Source organism: Oryzias latipes, chromosome 11 (genome assembly GCF_002234675.1).
Source record: "Oryzias latipes chromosome 11, ASM223467v1".
Taxonomy (NCBI): domain Eukaryota; kingdom Metazoa; phylum Chordata; class Actinopteri; order Beloniformes; family Adrianichthyidae; genus Oryzias; species Oryzias latipes.
In genome coordinates this window covers 20,640,057-20,663,924 of record NC_019869.2, presented here as the reverse complement: position 1 = coordinate 20,663,924, position 23,868 = coordinate 20,640,057, and the positions used below count along the sequence as shown (strand labels likewise).

Sequence of the window (23,868 nt, the reverse complement as noted above, 5' to 3'; positions counted from 1 at the left end):
GCACTTATTCTATGCTGACCAAAAATGTAATTTTTCTAAGAATTCATGATTAATAATGAAGCCATATCAAGAATTTGCTGTACTGAAGAGTTAAACAATCAGCCAATCAAACACACACTGGTCAGACATGACAGATTAGCTGCTCTATTTCTGTTTTTTTTTCATGTACATAAATATATTTTAATGCTTTTAGTATATGATTTGTGAATTTTCGTAAATTTCTGCATTCTAACCATCACATGGATTTGGTTTAACCCACGTCTGGCAACTACCTGCCTGCTTTCGTCATTACTGAGCAACATATGAAATTCCACTTCTGCGCCAATGATACTCTGCAATTTCTCAATGAAACCAGGTCAAACCTGTCCGTTAAGGGTTTGAGCTGATTGGGGTGAGGTCACTTTAGGAAATGCCCCACCTTCATTTTACCTTTATAACCATTAAAACTATCTTCAAAGGCTTCAGGTTTCTTTCGCAAAAGTCTCCCATCCCCCAGCCCTCTGAAGTTCTCAGGCCTCTTCCTCAGGATTTATCTCTCCTCCTGGTGTCCCAGATTATATGGCCAATTAGGACTCAGGCAAAGCCCCTTCTGTTGCCAGCATGTGCGTGTTTGTGTGTGTGGAAGGCCACACTAGGACACGTGATGACCCAGAACACTGACCCACTGAGATTGTTCAGTGGATTGTGGTCACAAATTTATGTGAGAAAGGGTATCAACGTGGAAACGAGAACTTTTGAGCAAGGGGGTTTCACACTGATCTGTTTGGTCTGGATCATGTTTGGTAGGTCTAAAAACTCTGATCTGATCGGGCTGAAAAAAAAGAGGGCAGATGTTATGCTTATAAAGTCACTCCAGATTACCCAGCAAACCAAAAAGGGCCCCGTTTACTAAATACACCTGGTTGACTATCACAGCATTTGCAACATGGCATTTGTTTGATCAGCAAAATAGTACACACAAAACATTTGGCAGCTTTGCTTTCGTTGAATATACGATATGTGCAGTTTTAGAAGAAGTTACAGAAAATTGGGAGAAGAAAATATACATAAATTAATCATGCCGGTAGGCCACCTTTCGGCATGTGCCATCAGGGGTTGCCACAGAGAATCAGCTTTCACCGATTCGCACAGGTGGTAGAGAATTTTACGCCAGATGTCCTTCCTGACACAACCCTGTATTTGATCTGGGCTAGATAATGACACAGGGTGCCAAGAACCCATACTTGGCTTCCCCCGGCTGCATAGGCAGCAGCCTGAAGGGTCTTGCTCAAAGACACACACTGGATGAAGCTCATCATGCCCCCTTAACCCTTGTGCTATCCTAGACACTTTGACGTTAGGAGTTGGGTCATCTAGAGCAGTGTTTTTCAACCAGTGTGCCGCGGCACACTAGTGTGCCGTGGGAGATGGCCAAGTGTGCCGTGGGAAATTGCCCTCATTAACTGATCTAAAAACATTTCCCATCTCCAGGATTTTAGCTCTCTGTTCATCCAAACAGACCCTGATAAAACACTGAGGAGTTAGGAATATGAAAGATCGTAAAATACTTTTTCTTTGCGTTTATTTTATTTTATTAAAGACATTTTGATAAGAATGAGTACCGCGATTCAGCTGCACCTTCGGCTGTATTTTGGAAAAGTCCCGTGTTGGGGGGGTTAATCACATGTCATCGGTCTGACCAATCAGAAGTGCTTAAAGTCTTCACTTCCTTGTCCCGATTTAGCTCGTAAAGTCGCTCAGTTCTAACAGAAATACCAGCTAAAGCTCGTCTTTAGCGCTGTAGCTTTCCACAGAATCCGATGTCAGACCGTGGAACAAGTGAACAAAACAATGAAGCTCCGAAAACCGATCTTCGGCCGTTTTATGCACTACATTTCCCATGATGCATTGGGTTGTGAGAGTGACAGCGCAAAAGGAGATCTGTTGTTAAACGTCTTGAAACTAACGAACACACAAACTGTTTTTAAATCTTTTAACTTAACTTTTATTGCATCTTTTAGAAAAAAACAGCTGCAGTTTCCAGCTTTTTCTGTAACAATTATCTCAAAAATGCATGTGAGATTGTGCAGGGGCTGTAGATCAATACAGACTATGAGTTTGTCCTTTTTTTTTAATTTTTGGATGCTGGTGTGTCGCGGGATTTTTTTTAAGGTTAAAGTGTGCCGTGGCTCAGAAAAGGTTGAAAAACACTGATCTAGACCCACTAGACAGTGCGCTGAACCTTTTTTCTTCAAGGATTTGTGATCTTCACTGGTTTCCATGGATTACATGAAATCTTTCCACCTTTATCCACCTTTGTCATGGTAGGGAGAACACATCAATGTAAGGGTGGGGTCATCTAAGATAGCACAAGGGGTAAAAACAGACCCTGGATTCTCAGGGACCAGGTTCGGTAACTTTAGTGTGAAGTTCGGAAAGGTACGTGAAAACTGGAACATCCAAATGATTGTATGAGTTGAAGAAAGCACCTCTTTTGCACCTGTTTAAAAGTTTAGGAATTGTCAGCTGAGATTGATTGGTCACAGCCTATACTTGTTGGCCATTGTCAGTAAATGTACAGACTAGATTGGTGGTGTTCGAGTGTGCGTTGCTACGGCATCCCGCCTTTGGGCTCGTGACACAAAAAAACATGTTAACCTTTTTAAAGGCCTGTAATCTGTTTCTTCTAGCAACATTCCATTTCTCCTGTTCATTCCCCACTCTACATTGCAATAATTTAACATTTGCAAAACACAGGATGTGCCCAATTTTCCTTTACCACATTATCTACACTAAAAAGCACACTTTAAATACTTTTTTTTCCTGCCTTATAATCCGGAGTGCTTTATATGTGGATTAATCATGGTTGTGCTTAATGATCTAAAAAGCTATTTTAAGTGGTACACGGCACTCTGTCAAAGTATCCGTTTTGTTGTGTTTTTTTACAAAATGCAAAAAAAGGTTGAGTGTTTTGTAAATACGCTAACCCAGCTACCTTGTCGGACTGTGTGTTTTTTACCTGTTACCAACAATTTTAGGATTTAGCGTAGTCTCAGTAACATTTGTTGTTGGTAGTGTGTTGCAAACAAGGTTAGGAGTTACAGACCTGTGAATACGCTGACGTGGCTAACGTGTAACATGTCACAAACCAGTTCTTGAGTTACTGTGGACACAGTTAATATAGTCTGACTGACTTAGGGACTTATCTCTGACTCTTTTGTCTCGCTTAATGTGCCTAATATTTCGGTGCCCCTTTTTTATGATATAAATTCAAAAATAAACCATTTATTGATGGTGCGCCTTTTAATCCACTGCACCCTACAGTTAAAAAATATGGTACATAATATTGTTTGTACTTTTAATCTACTTTGAATTCACTTTTTTCTTTATAAAGGATCTTAATAAATTAAGTTCCAAGTGTTGGAAGAGTGACACATTTCACAAGTAGAACCAAAAAAACAAGTGAGTCCGGTGTAACGTTCTCCTCCTCTTCGTCAGTTTTCCATCTGTTCCACTAAAGGTCTCAGGCTGCTGCGGCAGAACTGACTGAGAGGTTTCCCGATAATGGAAGAACTGAGAACACAAAAAGCATTGATCATCATTTTTTTATCAAACAGGAACATTTCTGCTGCAGCTTTTATGCTTGCTGATTGGTGTTATGCACTGTGTTTCAGCATAATCAACTGAAAAATTTAGTGCATTGTTTAGTATTTTATGCATTTCAACTGAACAATGTTGACTTATCAGATGTTCCAGATGAAAAAGGCTCACATGAATAACAACATAGTTCACAGAAAAATCAACTGTTCTGATCAATTGCTTGTCATTTTGCTCCTCTAGACATTTCTGGGTAGTGTAGTCAAACCAATATGACGGTTTTGATTGGTTAATGCGTCTTTTGCGCCTCATTGTCCAAAAATATGTTAGTTTAATGCTAAGAAAAATGTAGAGTCCTGTTTTTTGATAATGAGGGATACTTTCTGTAGAATCACAAAATCCTGACTTGTGGTCACTGATTTAAACTCTATAGCTTGTAATAATTCAATGTTTTTTTTAAATAATTCAAAAATGTTGAGTTCCACAGATTAGAGTTTATTGAAATTTGAATAAAAAATGCTTCAAGCTTTAAACTTTGACTATACAAGTTAAACAGTCAACCAAATGGTATTTACAAAAACATTCAGATTTAAACGTGTTAATGGCAGCTAAAAAGAATCTAAATGGGAAGAAATACAGGCAATCCTTTCCAGTGAAGGGTTACATGACCTGTTTAATTTGAGTTAAACTCTAACAAGCCAAGCCTCACAGCTAGCATTTGGGCTAAAATAGATCCGAATCAGAGTGGTTGAAAAGTTACGGTAGTCGAAGGAATGTAAACACTGGAGCTAAAGCTCCGGTGTGAAAGGGTTAACAGTTTTACAAATCTAGACACTTTTGAAGGGACAATTACCATTTTTTGCATAACTATAATCTCACACTGACCGTTTACACACGTTAAAATGTCTTAACAAAACTTGCTACAATTCTGAAATGTTGTACAATTTCCGCTTCTGCTAATGATGTCTGGGCGCCATCTTGACTGCAGGTGGGTCCCCCTCCTAAATTTGGCATGGATGTACCCCTCCTTCAGAAAAGCCCTTTAGCCACGAGAAAAGTCCAAAATGGCAGCCATGTGTGAAGATGGCAGCCATATACAGTACTCAATTGTTACAGAAATATTCAATGTCTATTTGCCCCAGTCTCACAATGTGGGCTGTTCATGCACAAAACACAGTCCTTAAACTTGAGGGGTATCTAGAGAGCACTATATATATATATATATATATATATATATATATATATATATATATATATATATATATATATATATATATATATATATATATATATATATATATATATATATATATATATATATATATATATATATATATATATATATATTCTACATTTTAAAATCTTGGATTTTCTCGAGGCTAACGTGCTTTTCTGAAAGAGAGGATCTTAAGTTAAATCTGTGTGAAATATGGTGCTTGTACCATAAAATGCACAATTATTTTAATAACCGGCTCCACTAATTACCTGCTTCTCAAACTGAGCAAATTACCATTGCGGTCCGCCATTGTGCAGATTTGGCCAATAGATACATTTATTTGAGTGTCCTCCTCTCTTTTTCACTATGAGCTCCATTTGGCTCTAGACGTGATGCTCTACCTGCTGGGAGCTGGCTGCTGCTTCGACTGCTCAATCAAAGCTCTCGAGGAACAAACGCTGGCCCATGGCAAGCCCTGACTCCGCCCCCGGATCCCCGCAAACAGATGAGGGGAGCGATCTTTGGGCGAAGGCAGCAGACATATCATCAAAGGGGATCGCTGTGAGGCCACTTGGCTGAGGTCCACCATGGTTCTAGTGAAGATCAAATGAAGAAGATGTGAGACTTTCATGCAGCAGCTTGGCACTAATGCCCTGTATAGAACAAAGAATTGACAGAAAATTAATCTCTTTGGAATTAAGATGATTTTTAGTTTGTTTATTTTTTTTTAAATCCATAAAAAAAATTTGCAACATATTTTATGAGATACATATAGTATAATTATGAGACGTTGGATGATTTGGTAAGTTCATTGTTCAGGAAACATCACATTATTTACCCACTGTCTCATATTTGATCCACACATTTTTAACATGGTTTAAATGTGTTTTTAAAAAAACGTATTAACAACTTTTTACTTTCTCACAATAAAACAAGTAGTCATTTAAAAAATATGAATAACAATAGATGAGTCACTCTCACCATAAAGTTGTGGAAATTAGCTAAACATTTCCCGCCAAAAGTCTTTTGAAGATTTCACTGAAGTAGCTATTTTAAAATGAGCAGGAAAAGCCCTTCTGCTGCTCCTAATGGAATAATAATGCACTTCAGGACAGAAAACAGGGACCAGCTCATATCCAATTGGTTTTAGGGAAAGTTTGGATCATGATAATGAGATAGTGGTCTTAGAAACACGTGTATCAAATATGATACGGATGATTGTAGGCTTAATAGAAGTAGGAACTGGCATAAAAAGTGGTTTCTTTTTTGTCTTTCATGTCCTGCAGAGGTGCACCTTTGACTGGCCGACCCAACAGCTGAGGTTCCCTTTGACTCTTCGTTCATCCTCTCCTTCATAGCTGCGTTGAAGGTGTCGGAGTAGAGAAGTCGCCCCACCTCATGTTGGATTACTTTCATGTGCGTTCTGCGAAAAGCCACCCAGGCGACGCAACATAGGAAGCTGTACAAACTCTAGATCAATTAGGAAGCAGAAGTCTCATATTCATCACAGCGTTCCTTCACTTTTTTCCATTCCAGTAGTTAGTGTCTCAAACATCTGGCAGCTGTGAGATCTGACTATTGTTCTAGCTAACTACAGCCTTCTAACAAAACTAAACTTGAGATGTGAAAGCTGCCATTTTGGTTTTGATGGGATAAACGACTCCAGCCCTCGCTTAATGACATGAGGACTACCATCAAGGAAATCTTAGCGGTGGAGAACTGATAACTGCCACCCTTTGTATTTTACAAACTCATTGCTACAGTAAAGAAAACATGGATGGCGTTAAGAGAGTAGCTTGGGTTCATTGTTTTAGAGAGCTCTACAAAGGCACTGGCAGCTAGTATGTTAAGTTTCACTGTCTTCTTTAGGAGTTGAGTCTAAATGATGGTAAGTTTTAGCGGTACTTCCGTCTCTTCATAGCCTAGTTTGACAACTTGCTGTCTCGCATTAGTCTGTGGAAAGAAAATATATAACAAAAAAATTAATAATAAAATGATCTTTTCATTATATTTTTGTCTTTTTACAGACGTCATGAAGTGCAGGGGGAGTGCAAACAGCCAATGTTGGTTTTGGACTCCACCCACTAATCACATCATCAATATGTCACCACCAAAGCTTAGTTCCTGATTGGTTGATGCACAAGTTTTAGATTTCTGAACTCTGTAACACTTGCGAAGTCCGTCAAACTTTTTGACATGCCGCCCCAAAATGGTCGGCGGTCACCCTATGACCTTGTGGAACGTTTTTACATTGATGCAACATGAAGACTGACCACCTCCGATGTTCAAATCACCTTCTTTGTGAACGCAGCATTAAACGTCTCTGGTGTGCTCAAACAGATGTGTAAATGTGTGTGCATTTGGAAGCTAATGGATGACAAAAAGAGCTTTCAGAACCAATACCTAAAAACAAAAACAAAAAATTCTGGACCATTTAACTTCTTTTAAACATTTTCTGGTGATATAAAGGTCTCAATAGCGGCTGGTTGAATTCTGTGCTCAGTTGAAAATTAACCAATCATAAATCTGTAAACTTTAGGTGATACTAATCTTTGTAGCACTTACAGCATGCAGCAGACTCTCCGTTTTGTTGAAACATGTGATTCTGGAGAAATAAAAACAAACACAAAAATACTTACAGGAGTCTGGTTAACAATCAATCCAAGTTTTTAGTCTGACTTTTTATTATTATTTTTTAAGAATGAGACATCCAAAGATAATATCCAAGATATTAGAAAAACTTTTTGTTAAAAGAATGAATAATTTTATTGGAAAGTTTAATTTATTGCATGAGGATCAATATGGTTTTAGGGCTGGTAGATCTACTTCAATGGCGATAATGCATCTAGTTGATCATATTTCTTCCTCGATAGAGAAGAAGAAATTTACTGTAGGCGTTTTTGTTGATCTTCAAAAAGCATTTGATACATTAAATCACACTATGTTACTTAGTAGGTTACAGAAATATGGTTTTAGAGGAATAGCATATTCCTGGTTAGAAAGTTATCTTATTAACAGATGTCAGTATGTTTATTTCAATAACGAAAAATCTGATATGTGTCCTGTTACATGTGGAGTACCCCAGGGGTCCCTATTGGGTCCTATATTATTTATTTTATACATAAACGACCTTTGTAAAGTTTCTGATTTGTTAAATTGTGTTTTATATGCTGACGACACTACTTTGTATTTATCTGGAGATAACCTGGAAAAGCTTCTTTCAGACATAACAAAAGAATTATCCATAATCAAACAATGGTTTGATTCAAACAAACTGTCTTTAAATCAAAATAAAACCAAGTACATTATATTTGGCTATAGAAAACGGGAAAACATCTCTGAGTTAAAAATTGAGGATGTTGTTCTTGAAAGAGTAAATGAAATAAAATTTCTGGGAGTAATCTTGAATCATACATTATCATGGAAACCACACATAACTTATATTCTCTCTAAATTGTCCAAATCATTAGCCATCCTACATAAAGTCAAATATTTTTTAAACACAGCTACATTGTATATTCTATATTGTTCCTTCATGATTCCTTATTTGACCTATTGTTTAGAAATCTGGGGGCATAGTTACAAGTCAAATACAAAACCTATTTTTATTCTGCAAAAAAAAGCAATTAGAATTGTAAACCACTCTTCATACAATCAATCCACAAAACAAATATTTCCTAAATTAAGGGCAATAAAATTTTATGATTTAGTTTATCTTATTACTGGAATTTTTATGTTTAAAGTTAAAAAACAATGTGTACCTGCCAAAATACTGAGTTTGTTCGAAATAAAAGTTGATAATTATGATTTTCGAGGTAAAGATATGTTTAAAAAGAAAGTGGTCAGAACTAACGCATTAAGAAATAGTGTTTTTGTTCAGGGGGTCAACATGTGGAATTTATTATCAGACGAACTGAAAAATGCAAAATCCATACTGCACTTTAAGAAAATGTATAAAGTTAAAATGTTTCAAAAATACCTTCTGGACTGAGAGACTTTGGTGGTTGTGAGGTCATTTTGAGAAGTGTTTGTTTTGTTTTTGGTTTTTGGTTTTTTCATCTTTTTTATTTTCTGATTTAAGGTTCTAACAGTTTGTAGGTAGATGTAATGTTTGTATTCAGGGTTGGGGAAATAAGCCTTGGCTTCACCCAACACCTTTTTCGGTTAATTTTGTTTAATGTTTATGTTATGTTTATTTATTTATTATTATTATTATTATTTTTAATGTTTATGTTGACATTGATCAGTGTCAATGTTTATGTTGATGTTTTTAAGTTTGTTTGTTTAACATAACCGAAATAAAGTTTCTCACACATGTCTCATGTAGAGTTGAGACAGAAACTCACCTGGGATGCTGTTGATGCTTTTCTGTCTGCAGGCCAGTCATTAGGCTAAAGTAGGAGACAGCTAGCTTCCTTTGAGCCCTCTGTAACTTAGGCCAAGTCTGCTTGTTCTTCTGCTGCTTAGAGGCTATGTGTGCACTGACACTGCTGTGCAAAAGAAAGAAATAAAAATTGAAGGCATTTGTGCAGCCAGAAGATGTAGCTCTGTTCCTAAAACTGCAAACAAAAAGCAGCTAGTTGTTAGCCTCTTACAGCAGAGACATGGCACGTTGATGATTTATTAAAAAAATACATTTAAAAACCTCTTTTGGGCAAAAAACGCTCCAGCGCAATGCATTGTGGTCTATATTCTCCGATCTAGTGAGCGTCGGTGCTTACAGTTTTTTCTGGGAAATTTCCAGGGCACTTGATTTTGGAATTGTAGATTCAGACGGCTCTACAAAATGGTGAAAGCACTATATAGTGAGTAGTGAAGGAATTTGGACACAAATAGGTCACTAACTTTCCAGCTAGTATCCAATTTTTTGCTAGCACCTAATTGTTAGCTTCTTTGGGATAATCTTTTAAAAAGGAGAAAACCATTTATAAGGTGGATTTGTGGTGTTTGAGCAGACTGGCATCTGGCATCATGACTAATGTCTAAACTGGGATTTGAACCAATGACAATACAATGAGTAGACTGGCAGAATTAACCTAAGAAGTTGTTGTTAGCATCTAATGCTAATAGCAATTTGAGAAGCAAAATGCTTTCCATTAGCTTCAAATGACAATTCTCTTGAAATTTGTATGTCCTTTTTTTTTTAAAACAACAACTTTTTTCCCCCAACTTTTCTGCAAGCTAGGAGAGCTTAGAAATGAATGTTAAATTAGTGTTATGGAAACTCAAAATCATAGAAATATGAAGTCTTGGTGCTCAATTAAAAATGTTTCTAATGTTTTTTTGCATTAAATTTTTAAGTTCTCCGAACTCTCCTTTTTTTTTTACATTGTAAGGAAAGAAAATGTCTATTTATCAAACTCAATATTATATTGTGGCAAAGCAAGAAATGTGGAGTCAACCAAAGCAGAAATTGTCCAGTTTTACAATTTGCTGATGATAAAGTGATGTATTAGGAAGATTATGTGTTTCTGCTGAAATTAAATAAAATTATGACTTATAATCTAAAAAAAATATATATTTTCTGTTACACGACTCATTTTAAAAATATGAAGATTTGGTGCTCAATCTAAAATGTCCCTGAGGTTTTTTGCCTTAAAATCTTGAGTACTTCCAATTCTCTGTTTTTTACAGTGTAAGGAAAGAAACTAGCAAAGCAAGACGTTTGGAGTTAACTAAAGCAGAAAGTGTCCAGTTATACAGTTTGATGAAGATAAAGTGATTTATTAGAAATATGTGTTTCTGCACAAATTAAATAAATTTGTCACTTTTTCTCTGGAAAATTTCCTTTTCCTTTACATGATCTGGAATTATTTTCCAATGGTGTTTCTTTCACAAATTCAGATTTATTTTTTTGGGTGTGTGAATCATTTAGCATCATTTAGTGGTTAAAAATAAATCCTTTGAGAGAGATTTGATGAAACCGTTTGCCTCCACTAACCCTTCCTCCAGTTCAAGCTCAAAGAAGCAGCTTAGGTACAGAAGCAGAGCGGTGATTACGTCATCAAGTTCTTCGCTCCTGAACACAGAACTGAGAGTCAGGTTGTGCTTCCAACACTGATCATCAGTTGAGGAAATCAGTGAATCTCACCTTAGGATGTCTAAGAAGCAGGATGGAATAGGAAGCCTATAGTTGTCCTGCAGCAGGCTGACCGCCACTTCTGTAATAAATCCGAACAAGACACAAGCTTCAACAAGGTTACAGAGTGCCCTGATGACCAGGATTGGTAAACACTGGTCTTAGAAACATTTGCCCTTTCGTTTACACTTTGAGGGATCCAGACTTGCTAGTAATCTGTTAGATAACTTCAGATTACCAGTTTCTCAAACTTTTCTAAGTTTCTCTGTCATTCAAGTTTAGTTTGCTATATTTAAAAAAAAATTCAAGGGGCCTTAAAGTTCCACTACAACCATTTTTCTTTTTTTGTAAAATCTTTCCCAGTAGTCTTTTAATATGATGGTGCAGACCACTATAGCCTTCCTCAATTTTGGGTTCAAGATCTCACCCCGTAGGGTCTAAATGAACACAAGAACGGTGAGTGAAAATCCCAGAACCACACGGGGGGACCTAGTGAATAGTCCCCCTGCTAGACCCAGTAATTCAATTCAGTTTTATTTGTATAGCCCAAATTCACTGTCTCGATGGGCTTCGTATCGGTAATTGAAAAAATAAAACATAAAATCAGTTATGAGTTAAAGTTAAAACCCAGATTATGTGCAGGCCCGTCTAAAGTTTGCTAGAGAGCATTTGGATGATCCAGAAGAGGATTAGGAGAATGTCCTATGGTCAGATGAAACCAAAATAGAACTTTCTGGTTAGAACTCTATTCGTCGTGTTTGGAGGAGAAAGAATGCCAAGTTGCATGCAAAGAACATCAAACCTACTGTAAAGCATGGGGGTGGAAACATCATGGTTTGGTCCTGTTTTTTTTAGCAAAGGGACCAGGACGACTGATCCATGTAAAGGAAAGAATAAAAGGGGCCATGTATGGTCAGATTTTCAGTGTAAACCTCCTTCCATCAGGAAGGGCCTTGAAGATGAAACATGGCTGGGTCTTTCAGCATGACAACGATCCCAAACACACTACCCTGATAATGAGGGGAGTGGCTTCATAAGAAGCATTTCAAGCTTCTGCAGCAGACTAGCCAGTCTTCAAATCTCAACCACATAGAAAATCATTGGAGGGAGTTGAAAGTCTGTGTTGCCCAGCGACAGCCCTAAAACATCACTGCTCTAGAGGAAATCTAAGACTAAACACTTTTTTTGTCACACTGTATGTCCTCAATTATGAGAAAAATGCTACATGTTAAAAACACTAAAAAGGTGATTTCCATTGGAGTGGGTCTTTAGGTTGTTTAAATTGTTTTTCAAAAAGTGTCTGACTTCAAGACAAAGTCATTGTTGTTTTTAAACAACATTTCTTAGAAACTTGTTAAAAACAGAAACTAAACCCCACTTCAAACTAAATTGGTCTGCATTACGTGACACTTGCGTTTGACATCCTGCACAGTGACGGTTTCTCCTTGTTGCTCCATCAAAGACGTCCTGAAGGTTTCCAGCTGAGTGGCTCCGATGCGGCTTGTTCTTCCGGTGTGGCGCCCCGTGTGGTTGATGGCGTGTACTCCAGCCAGCCTGCAGCAGAGTATCAGTGAGTCTGTGCCTCATCATGGTCTTTATGAACGCAATACCCACCATTCCGCTCTCAGCTGAAGCTCCAGGAAGTCGGTATCGGGCTGGCTCCGCCTCCTCAGGGCATCCTCGTCCTCTACACGAAAGTTACTTTTAAAGAACCAGATTAAAATGAGAAGATGGAGATTATGATTTTAAAAACATTTTTCCTCAAGATCAACATTTGCTGCTTCACAAACCAGTAAACAGAAAATTAATTGAGTGAAATTAAAAGAAGAAAATACTCTACGAGGTAAAAAATTGTGTAGATATATTTATGTATCCCAGCTTTTCTATTGGAAGATTTATTTTAGGCATGAAGTCATTACGTCCACACTGAAAACCTCTTGTTTTCTGTTTGATCCTCCTCCTTTTCCTCTCTAATAATGAAATGCCACCATCAATACAAAAGGAAAAGACATCATACATCTAATTCATCAACTCTGCAGACGTTCTTGTTTTGTCAGAAAGAAGATTTACATTTACACCTCTGAAGGAAAAGAAACTGAAAGCCACCTAACAGACTCCACACTCTGAGCCTCGTTGCTCCACCTCCAGAGGCCGAGAGGCGGTGCATTCACCTGGAAAGTGAGAAAACAACATAAACCTAAAGGAAGCATCTGGATTCTCAAGGATTCAAATATTCTAAAAACCTCCTCTGGGGGAATTTTCTGAGTTGTTTTTTTTTTTTTTTAAATGGAAGCACACATTGGAAAAAGCATTTGTTTAGTTGCTAAGACTGAAAAACTCAAATTTATTCTGAAACACTAGCTGACCACTTCTAGTTGGACATTTCAAACTATGATCTAGTTGGCACCAGAGGGTACTTCACCAAAAAGCTCTCCCTCCATTCACAGCATCTTCTCTCTGAAGGGTTGTGTCATTTAGGTTTTTGCCAAACCCCAATCTTGCTTTTTTCACGCCTCCTGGATCTCCTACATCCCTTTTCATTCAGATGGTGGTGGATGGTGCAAACACCAATGTTCCCTGTGTTTGTAGTTCAGCTTGAACTAGTTTGGAGGCGTTTTCCAATTAGAACAACCCTGTGTTGTAAATCTTCATCATTTTGCTCTTCCGTTCAAGTCCAGGGGGTTCCCCACAGCGCCACAGCTCTTGATGATAAAGTTGGGCGTAGTAGAAACTGGAACACAGAAATCTCTGGACATAGACTTGTAGCCTTGAAAGTGTCCAAATCTTTCCAGAGGAATGTCTGTTTCCTGTTACCCTAAACCCCGAGTCTAAATAAAAATAACAGGAACAACGGCTGCTAAAAAAACAATTATTTACCACAGTTTTGACATTTTTTGCAGCCTTTTTAAAAAAAATTCTGAGTCAGTTATTGTTATCCGAGTTATTCCAGTGCAAACAAGAACATCAAACATGTGAATTCCAAAACCATTTGCTATAGGTTTAGATTCTGAACGGAAATATTGCATTTTCTGACAATGTTTTGCTCATCTAGTATGTATCGTTCTATACTTTCCCTTCGTTTTTCAACACCCTTCCATATTTTCCTGTTTTCCTCTCCTCCCTGCGTTTTTCTGCCACACACAGAGAATGCACGTCCTCTAATAATGTACTGTTTTTGTGTGTGATGTCCGTAACCCTTGTGCTATCCTAGGCACTTTACCATTGGGAGTTGGGTCATCTAGACCCACTAGACAGTGCGCTGAACCTTTTTTCTTCAATGATTTGTGATCTTTACTGGTGTCCATGGATTACATGAAATCTTTCCACCTTTATCCACCTTTGTCATGGTAGGGAGAACACCTCAATGTAAGGGTGGGGTCGTAGGATAGCACAAGTGTTAAACAACAAATGTGAGAGATCAGAGAATGTGGAAACTCACGCTGCTGTCTGTGGTCTTGAGCTGTGCCTCCATCTCTGTTGTTGGATTCTGTATCCAGGCAACCCCCAGCGCTGCTCTCCATTGCCCTCTTCTGGATTTTCCAAGGCAGCAACACAAGGTGCAACTTTATTCTCAGTTTCTGCTCAGAAATGTAACATTGGTTTGTTTTTAGATAATGAAAAATAGCAGAAAAAACGATTTGATTACCCATCTGTTCATTTTCTGATCCTGCTGAATCCCTGTTGGGGGTCATGGCGTTGCTGGAGCCTATCCCTGCTGTTGGGCAAAGGCGGGGTACACAGGGCCACATAATCACACACACACTCACACCTAGGAACAATTTAGAGACACTGATTATCCGATGAAGCATGTTTTTGGACTGTGGGAGGAAACCAGAGTTCCCAGAGAAAACCCACACATACATAAGGAGAACATGCAAACTCCACACAGAAAGGTCCCAGCCGGGATTTGAACCTCTTGTAAGGTGAGTGCTAACCACTACAACACTGTGCAGCCCCAATTTCATTTACATAGAGCTATTTTCTTATGTTTATTTGTCATAAGTGAGGTTCAAAGCAATCAGCAGCAGCAGATAAGATGTTCTAATCATCCATGGCAAAAGCCTCTGTAATCAGTTTTATCTTATTAAACACCTTGTGAGCAAGCAGCTCTAGAAGCTCCAGATCTAGGGCATTGCTCTTTATCAGTTAGATCTTTAAGTCACCTGTTCTGACATGTACTGTCTGATACGTCACCATTGTTCCTCTGAGCATCTGGAATGTAGATCTGCTGCTTACATGATCGGCGTGACGACACTGCAGCTGCTGAAAAGGTCTGCTCCATCAGCAGTGCTCTCCATCATATATTTACGATTCTAATTCATTAGAATTAGTCTAAAAAGCAAGAAAAAAACTTTAGCATTACTTTTCCTTTTATTAAATCTTATTTTCTAGGAGGTGAGGCTCTAAAACAGCCCAACACACCTTTACAGCAAATAAATGGTGCAGTTACCAGGTTTCACCAGCAGGGGGCAGCTAACTTCAGCTCACTTACTTAAATTGTATTACTTAATTTATCTTATTTTGTCTATTTTATTTCCTTAGTGCAATAAAGTTCATAGGGTCTGTATTACTAACTGACTTCTTGGTTCTTTTGTTATCAGACACGGGTGGCGTTTTTCACGTACCTGACATGTTTCGAACGAAAACGAAAGACGTCCGTCGAAACATGTATGTGAGAAACAGAACCGTGTCTGATAACAAAAGAACCAAGAAGTCAGTTTTTTGATTTCTTCTGTGTTTGTGAACGCTGCTCAGCTGACAACATTTAGAGTTGATTGGGGGAATGAGCTTTTGCAATTAGCAATGTGGTATTTCAGAAACACTAGGGGCCGTTCAGAACCACATGTGCACTTTCTATTTAAAACCAAATTTGCATTTGAAAATGTTGCCAACTGTTATTTTAATATTAATGAGCCTGGGAGTTTTAGTGAACGCAGCTCAGATGGTGTTCACATACACTTTATAAGGTGCTACATTACCTAAATCTGCCTTTATAAACATTGTTTTTTATGAAAAGTCCATCTACTGAAGAGCCTTTTGTAGAAGAAACAGACACAATCAGTAGTTCTGCTTCCGTCCACCAGGTTGGATCCAGGTTCTGATTGGCTGGAACCACCTGATCCAGATAAAAAGCAGGAGACAGAAGGGCCATCCCGACACATAGATGGTTGGTGTGGAGGACAAAACCTAAGGAACAGGGGTCCAGAAAGACTGAGCCATCAGGAAGAATACAAAGCTGCAGGGAAAGCGGGCGGGGCTACATTAAGTGAATAACAGGTTCTATTTTTGTTGAAAACATTTATCATGATATTTTTATAAATATTTGAAAGAAGGATGGAGTGTGATCCAGGCTGAGCTTCCACTTCTGACACTAGGATGGAATGATTGACATGAGATTAACAGGTCTTCCTCTAACACGTAAATGGAGCAGGAACGTTAGCGAACTGCATTTAAATAACGTTTTCATCAGCCCCAAACACCTTTCCATGTGTCTGTAAGGTCAAAGTTGTTGTTTTTTTTGTCAAGTATGATCCAAGATCTAATGTTGATCAAATCTGCAAACCCTGACGGGCGAGCGAAGGTTTAAAGTTTGGGTAAATGTTTGGAAATGCTTCAAACCCAGAGGAGCAAAGCAAACGGGAGGAGTGACTGTGTCCCTTGGCCTTTAGGGAGGAGCCTGCTGCTGTGGTTGTGTTGTGATTTGACGAGTCACGTTAACTGAGCAAACACGCAAAAGCATCTTTAATGAGGAGAAACACCACAACCAGCTTCAAGGACAGGTTTTAGCTCTAGCTCTAGCATCACTTTGTTGCAGAGCTGTTCTTCAGCGTGATGAGGTGAATGTTCTCCATGAAGGAGTCCAGGCCCCAGTCTCTCTGTCTGTCTGTGAGGGCGTCCACGGACTGCAGCAGCTCCACATTACAGCTGCTCCCTGAAACAGAAGACCAGGAGATCAGCTCATGTGTGACAAGGTCATCCATGGGTCAAAGACCACTTCTAAGAAAAAAACTTTCTCAGAAAGAACACTTCATAGAGACACTGCTTTTTAGAGACCACTTCTTAGAAAGACCACCTCTCAGAGAGACCATTGATTTGAAAGGTTTTTGATCAGACACTGACATTCTGGACCCCATCTCTGTGAGTGAACCCATATGGAGTTTAAATCTGTCCAGTCACAGTATGTCATCATTTGATATCAGTGAGCACTTCCAGTCAGTTCCAGCCTTTGCGTCAAAGCTTCACCTCACTCCTAGGTCATCCAAAACCTCAGCGTGGTGAAGATCTCTCTAGTTTTATCATCAGCCCAAGAAAGAACAACCCAGAGATTTTGTCTTGCTAAATCTCATTTAAATATCTGAGGACCTTCAAACAAAACCTGATAGCTTAGAACGATGACATCTTCTAATGAGGGAAATTCTGGGACAGTTGAGGTTCAAGAAGCAGTTCATCTATGTCATACAACAGGAACTGGACTTTCTGTTCAGGTTTTGAACCTGTAGGGTATAATGCTAGTGCCCATTCCGTTAGCTGGAGGTAAACATTTTAAGAAGAATCTACTGGATAATCTACTACAAATGCAGATTTGATTTTTGTTTGGATGCAAAAATGTTCAATTAACTGAGGGATCATCAAAAACTGTACAATTTCACCACACTGAACCTAGACCAATAACAGAAAGAAAGTCACAGATCAGCATAGAACAAGACCATGACGTTCCTGTGACTACAGCTGCACAGATCATTTAGAGGTTTGAGGTTCAAAGGACTGTTTCAATTTCCAGTGGTGTCAGGAGAACATCAGAGGAGGTCTGGACAGTTTTCTTGGATGAGATGTGTAACGGGATTTAGTTTCTGAAGGTTGTTCAAAGCGAGTGTGGTGCTGGATGGTACTGACCAAACAAGCTGCGGACTTGTTCGTCAGGAACGAAGAATGGAGGACCTACAAGAACAGTCACACTTATCAGAAAGAATTCACCAAGGTCGAGGTTTTAGTAGGTTCTGAGAGTCGACGTCACGCATAGACGTACCTCGATACTGGTCTGGGTTATAGAGGAACGTGTCCAGCAGATACCTACAGTCATTGTCCATCAATGAGACGATGAGAGCTGCATACCTGGAGGCAGGAGGAAACAAGTGAATATCCAGACCATCTTGACTGAGCCACAGCAGTTTCGGACTTACTTCTCGCGGTCCTTTGGATTGATGGCCACCAGAGAACCTCGGTCCCAAATTGCTCCGAAGCGACCGGCAATGGAACTGAGAGGAGGGACAGTCACTCTGAGAGGTTCAGGTACCGATCCGCAGCAACCAGGGGATGATCTTACCTGGAGAATTGGAACAGGTCGCACTGGTACAAGGAGATGTTCTTCTCTGGGTTCTGCAGTCAAACAAACAAAAAATCAAAGGTTTAGGCAAGTAACAGAATGGAGGACCAATGGGAGTGTTGGGTTCACCCACCCTGAACACTTTGGCTCCAGGGATCTCAGGTACCGGCTCCTCACTGAACGTCATGTTGTTCTCCTCAAAGAACTGCTGAATCCCCTTCTCAGAGATCTCCACGCCGACCACAGAGTGACCCTGATCTGCCAACCTGAGACGACCAAGGCAGATGCTAGGTCACGTGACCCAGAAACAGAGGGCGATGGTACTTTGAGATTATCGTACCACTTCATGTCAATGGCTTTCCCACAGAGAGGGAAGAAGAAGCGCACGCCAGTCCGCCCGTTCAGCACTTTGTCCAGGTTCTTCTCCAACATCCTGTGAAGAAAATGATGCTCTGTGTTTGAAAGAACTCGAACATTTGAGATCATTTTTGACGATATATCCAAAATATTTAAAAAAAAAGGTTGTGAGAAATTGTGAGAAGTCGTTTTAAGTCAGCGACACATTTCCTGTCAAGTTTTTCAGTAAATGTAAGAAGAATACAAATCCTTGCGCTCATGTCTGTACACACCAGGCATGTGTGGTTAAACGTAGGTCTTTGAACACGCTTTTAGCATTTGGCGTTCACACAGGTCTGTTGCTACCCAATAGCACATGTACTCACAGGTGGAAGAGGCTTGGTGTGGAATGTTGAAGAGGTGCAAATCTCTCAAATCCTGCACCAGGCTTTTTTTTCACACCTCTATTCCAATATATGAATGACTTAATGTCATAAAATTCTGTTTGGGCACAAATCGCAATTTTTCATTTCGCCTCCGTAATCAATTTTCTACTAGTTGGCACTTCTGTGATATAAAAATGACCCTACCCATCCGTCACTACCAAATCCAAGTCCCTGATTGGTCAAAGTTCAGCTGGTTTAACTTCCAGCACACATTTAATTGTGGTGCGTTTAGTATGTTTCCGAACCTGGTGTGAACCTAGCATTAGATTCAGTTACATTTAGAGGTTTTCTTAGCTTAAAGGTTCCAATAAACCTAATCTAAAGAAATGATTTCTAAAAACATTCAGTTCAAAAGATGAAGATCCACTAAAGAGAGAAAAGTTCACATTTTATTAAGTTTCTCAAAAGTAAATGCAACAAATAAGTGTGGAAAAAAACAAACAAACACTGAGTTTGGACTCAGATTTACTAAATAAGAGCCAGGGATCTTCTCTGAAGTCCACCAGCAATTTAGGGGTGGGGTCTGCTTGAAACTCAAACTTCTTTTCAAAAGAACATTTTTATCTTTATAAAACTACAGTTCTCTAAATGGAGAAACCCGTAGAGTGTCAGAATAAATCATGTTAAAGTTTCCTCTTTAACTCTGGTGACCGTTGGACTCCGGTCGTCCTGCCGCCCCCTATTCCCTTGCTGGGATGCACTCTGAACCCATTGCTCGCCCGTTCTCCCTGCAGAGGGCGTGGCCTCACCTGTGCACGGTAGGCTGGTGGAAGCCGATCCTGTCCTGCTGCCAGCGCTCCTCCCACTCCCCCAGCGCCATGACCCGCTCGGCCTGCTGACCCAGCATTCTGCTGATGTTCACCTGGGCGCTACTGGGCGCAAAAACACAAGCAGGTGAGCAGCGAGTACACAGAAGAAGATTTCCATTTGTCGCCCAATAAAGGTTTGAAAGTGTTTTAGAAGAAAAAAAGGTGGAAGAACTCGGGTTGGGCGATGTCCCTTAAATTGGCCGTTAAGTGTGTGTCTGAGCAGAGGATCGTCAGCACACACACAGCAGCTTTGGGGCGGTGTGAGCGTCAAAGCAGAAAGGCCGCTCAGTCCTTAGAAATCGTTCAAACAATCACGTGGATTTGTGTTTCGAGTCGTGTCCCGATTAAATAAAGGCTGATGTTATTCCCACATGTTTACATGCAGCCAAGATGCAGATTGCAGCACCACCCAAAGCTAATGTTGTTAGCCCGTGTTAGCATACTGCTAATTCTGGCTTCTTTCCGGCTCCGTTTTTCAACAGAAAAAGCACTGACCACACGGATTAAAAATAAAACGATGAGCGAACAGGCGTTTCATAATAATCGTAACATTATTAAAAGCACGTTTAGAAGATCGTCTTGTATGTTACCGAGCTGACATGTCAATGTATATAGCCGCTCGGCAACATTGTTTTGTATTGAATTGTTACATTCAATAAAGTTTGAGAAAGAAATAGCCGCTCGACGGAACTGATATGCGCTTCCAGTTTTCAAACCCTACTGCGCATGTGCGAATGATTTATTCCGACCGAAAGTGTGAGCCATGTGAACGTTTTTTATATTCTGAAAACATTTTTATGGAACCATGTACACGGTTGGATTCTAATCCGACCAGTGATCCCATCAAGATATTTTTCACATGTAACTGCGGCTTATGGTGTCGACTCGCAGCGTGGCGGGGGCCTGGCATCACGATGGTGTCTCTCCATCGGGATGTCAGTCACCCATCACGATGAACGATGGTATTGTCCATCGGCACAACCCTAGGAAGAACACAACACCCCTACATCACCACGGTAACCATCTGGAAAAATGTATAAATGAAATCCTGTTTGTACAGTTATTAACGTAAGCGCTTGTGTTCAATATTTTAGAACACAAAAAATAGTTACTGAGGAAACATTTTCCACTTATGGGAAGAGCGCCACCTTAAGTCAACATGAAACATTACAAGTTAGACACTTTTTTCCCCCGTTTTTTTAACAACACATTGGAAAATTAACTCTTTTGATTCTTCCAAAAAGAGAAAAAATACTAAAGGTACTTTATAAAATATTGGTATACTTCAACATTTTTTCCATGGCAACCTTAAAAATCCAATGTTTCACAATTTATCAGAACGATAAAATCTTTCAACTTCAGACTATGCTGTTTGTAGAGGTAGAATTGTTTTTCCCACACGGAAAACATTTACATGTCATCTGATGTTACCAAGTCAACGTTGGAGGAAGTAGAGTTGCTTTATGTTGCTATGAAAAAGTACAACATTTAATTTGATGAGGAGACACAAAAATTGGCACTCACATCAGTCCTATCCAAATAAGGAAAATTTCAAATGGTTGCTATGGTCCATCGCCTTCACAAAGGCCTCTGTTACAGTGGGAACGTAAAACGGCGTTTTTATTTCAGAAGTTCAGTGTATTGTTATTACTGGTATGTGGGGGGGCAATAGCTAAAACAAAAGTAAAAACATTGTAATTGTTAAACTCCTTTATATGTTATTTTTGAAAGATTTTTTTAATATTGCAAGTTTAATTATATTTAAAAAGTTACAATTTCTTAAAATACAAAAGTTAAGAGCTCTCTTATCTAAGAGCCTCGTGAATCTTTGACTTTCATGCAGTTCCAGCTTTCTGCAGACACGCGACCGTCCAGTTATCTTTACACGCGCAAGCGCGTGCTCCACCATGCGTAAAAATCTACCCGTGTCAAACATCAAGACGTCGATCTGCAGATTCTTTCAGAAAACACCGAGAACCGAACCCTGATCTACTGCTGCTGATGGTCAAAAACGGGATCAGAACAGTTCTAAACCTCGTTTTACAGTCTGACAAGCAGCACGTGAAGGTCGCGCGCCGGGATCGCCTACCTGCCGGCGGCCACATGACACAGCAGCGAGAAGAGGAGCACATCTGTTGCCCTCATGGCTGTCTGACGGGGAGCGTACCTGTCTGAAGTGGACCGTGCCCTGTCCCCGGCTCTTTGGTCAACACGTGAGCTGAGGGAGGGTCCTAAGTTATACTTGACCGGAATCCCGTTGACCCAGGAGTTCAAAAAACCGCACCAGACAAGTAAACAACCGGTGAAATCATCATTCATGAACCAGACTTCCGTTCACGTGATGCCCCGCCTCCTAAAGACCAGTGACAGCAGCAAAGGGTGTGCCTGACAGTCCGAGTTCAGGGGTGTAAAAGAGTGAACTGGGCGGAGCTACCTAAGCCTGACGATGTTTGTTTCGGTTGTGCTGAAAAGATAAAAAGTTACAAGAGAGAAAAAAAGAAAAGCGAAATATGAAACAAAAATGATTTTTTTTTATTGTGAAAATTGAAAATAGTGTTAACTGATTTTTGTAACATTGCAATACCATCGCTTGCTTTGCTCTAAAAGGCTTTTTGTTGATGTGTAGCCTTTGAGATGTGTAGAGATATAAAATGTAGAAGTTTAAATTCACAAAGGAACTAATAATGTCCTACCTTTTATGGTAGACTATGTTGATTAAATTTCAGGTAAAAAAAAGTTTAGTTTATGAACAGTTTTAGGATGAATCTGTTTCTATTTCCAAAAACGAATTAAGCATTTCAAGATACAATCACTTGGAAAAGGTTTTTTTCTCCATGTGGTTGTCTACATAGGAGGCAGAAATGTAACATAAAAGTGCTCCATCTGATTGGTCAACAACATTAGGAGCTCTGTTTGATTCGTTAATACTTCAAGATTGTATTACGTGTAAAAATTTAAGGTTACCGAGTATCACAGTTTACGGTCTCTTTAATGTGTCTTCTGCTATATTAATACATATGTGATTTATTGTGCAGGCCTAGAAATATATTTGAAAAAAAATTGAATAAAAGGAAAATATTTGTATAAATGCTAAAAAAAAAGTCTTAAATAAAAGCTGAACATTGTTAATCTCTTTCACAGAGGTTGTTATAGAAACGTTGATTTTGGCTTTTTCGGACCAACCGCTGCTAACAACGCCGTCTGGCTCCAAATAGCGACTTCTGTATTGCAGGAAAATGCAGCCTGAATATGTTTGGTTGGAGCCGGAAGTAATCCGTTTTCTAGGAGTGACGTCACACTCACTCAGTTCAGTTCTCTTATACAGGTAATGGTTAAAATTTATTTAATTGGCTGACGGGAGTACTGTTTGAAACTTAAAGAAGTGGAACGTGCTCAAAATAAAGAACAGAAACTGTTTTAAATAAATCAGTTGGTTTGTTGAAGATTTTTCTAAATCCTTTTTTGGCGGTTAGGATTTTCGATAGTTAAAGGTTAAATTGTACTAAATTGAACCACCGTGGTTTAATCATGAGGGGGCGCCGCTGCACAAATTTAGAAAAAATCTCCAGTGTGATGATCCTGAACTAGTTGTTTATTTAGAAAAGTTCTTCCTGTAGCAGGCAGACATTCTTTTTGATCTTTATGGTGTCTTTGATATCCATGTTGCTTTAAAGTTTCCTTTGATCTTTGTTTTTACTTTCATGTATTTTTTTTATGCCAGTGTTTTCCACATAGGGATCGTCCGCACCAGTGACTAAGCTTTCCCTGTGAAGAGGATCGACCTAGTGGGATTGATGGGGAGGGGTCCTGTGGTCAGTAGCGGTTCTAGGCACGGGCCGTCCGGGCGGTGGCCTGGGGCGGAAAACTGAAGGGGGGCGGCACCGGCGGCTCAGCCCTTGTAAAATATTATATGCACCACTATTGGTTTACTTATGTCACAGTTTGTGAGTTTGTAACAGCCTGAACCTGGCCGCGCCGCCGCCCTCGCCCCGCAGCTGTGCGCTCTCCTGTCTTTGAGAAGTAGACACAAATGTGTGTGAAGAAGAAGGGAGGGGGCGCGGGGGGAGCACGGAGCACCACCG

At 39.5% G+C, this 23,868-nt stretch overlaps 2 protein-coding genes across 7 annotated transcripts; both read right to left on the bottom strand.

Annotated features, from left to right (window-relative positions):
• Positions 1 to 2,807: 2,807 nt before the first annotated feature.
• On the bottom strand, positions 2,808 to 14,396 carry ppp1r36 (protein phosphatase 1 regulatory subunit 36). 3 transcript variants are annotated; one of them, XM_020707269.1, is made up of 11 exons: positions 14,311 to 14,396; positions 12,978 to 13,042; positions 12,486 to 12,572; positions 12,286 to 12,425; positions 10,884 to 10,953; positions 10,734 to 10,811; positions 9,139 to 9,282; positions 7,358 to 7,397; positions 6,087 to 6,262; positions 5,194 to 5,385; positions 2,808 to 3,552 (listed from the first exon to the last, which is right to left on the bottom strand). In XM_020707269.1, exons 1-11 carry the CDS (start codon positions 14,341 to 14,343, stop codon positions 3,474 to 3,476), a joined length of 1,104 nt encoding a protein of 367 aa, XP_020562928.1. In that variant the 5' UTR covers positions 14,344 to 14,396; the 3' UTR covers positions 2,808 to 3,473. The 3 variants fall into 3 exon arrangements, with proteins under 3 accessions (XP_020562928.1, XP_020562929.1, XP_020562930.1); XM_020707270.1 differs by having other exon boundaries at positions 9,139 to 9,279; XM_020707271.1 differs by lacking the exons at positions 12,978 to 13,042; positions 14,311 to 14,396 and having other exon boundaries at positions 12,275 to 12,425; positions 12,486 to 12,939.
• A 2,189-nt stretch (positions 14,397 to 16,585) lies between these two features.
• On the bottom strand, positions 16,586 to 22,136 carry tpmt (thiopurine S-methyltransferase). 4 transcript variants are annotated; one of them, XM_004074154.4, is made up of 9 exons: positions 21,954 to 22,136; positions 19,727 to 19,846; positions 18,536 to 18,628; positions 18,329 to 18,461; positions 18,196 to 18,248; positions 18,053 to 18,127; positions 17,899 to 17,984; positions 17,766 to 17,810; positions 16,586 to 16,803 (listed from the first exon to the last, which is right to left on the bottom strand). In XM_004074154.4, the coding sequence occupies exons 1-9, from the start codon at positions 22,103 to 22,105 to the stop codon at positions 16,673 to 16,675; spliced, it is 888 nt and encodes a 295-aa protein (XP_004074202.1). In that variant the 5' UTR covers positions 22,106 to 22,136; the 3' UTR covers positions 16,586 to 16,672. The 4 variants fall into 4 exon arrangements, with proteins under 4 accessions (XP_004074202.1, XP_011479449.1, XP_004074203.3 ...); XM_011481147.1 differs by having other exon boundaries at positions 19,727 to 19,849; positions 21,954 to 22,120; XM_004074155.4 differs by having other exon boundaries at positions 21,876 to 22,070.
• Between the last annotated feature and the right edge of the window lie 1,732 nt (positions 22,137 to 23,868).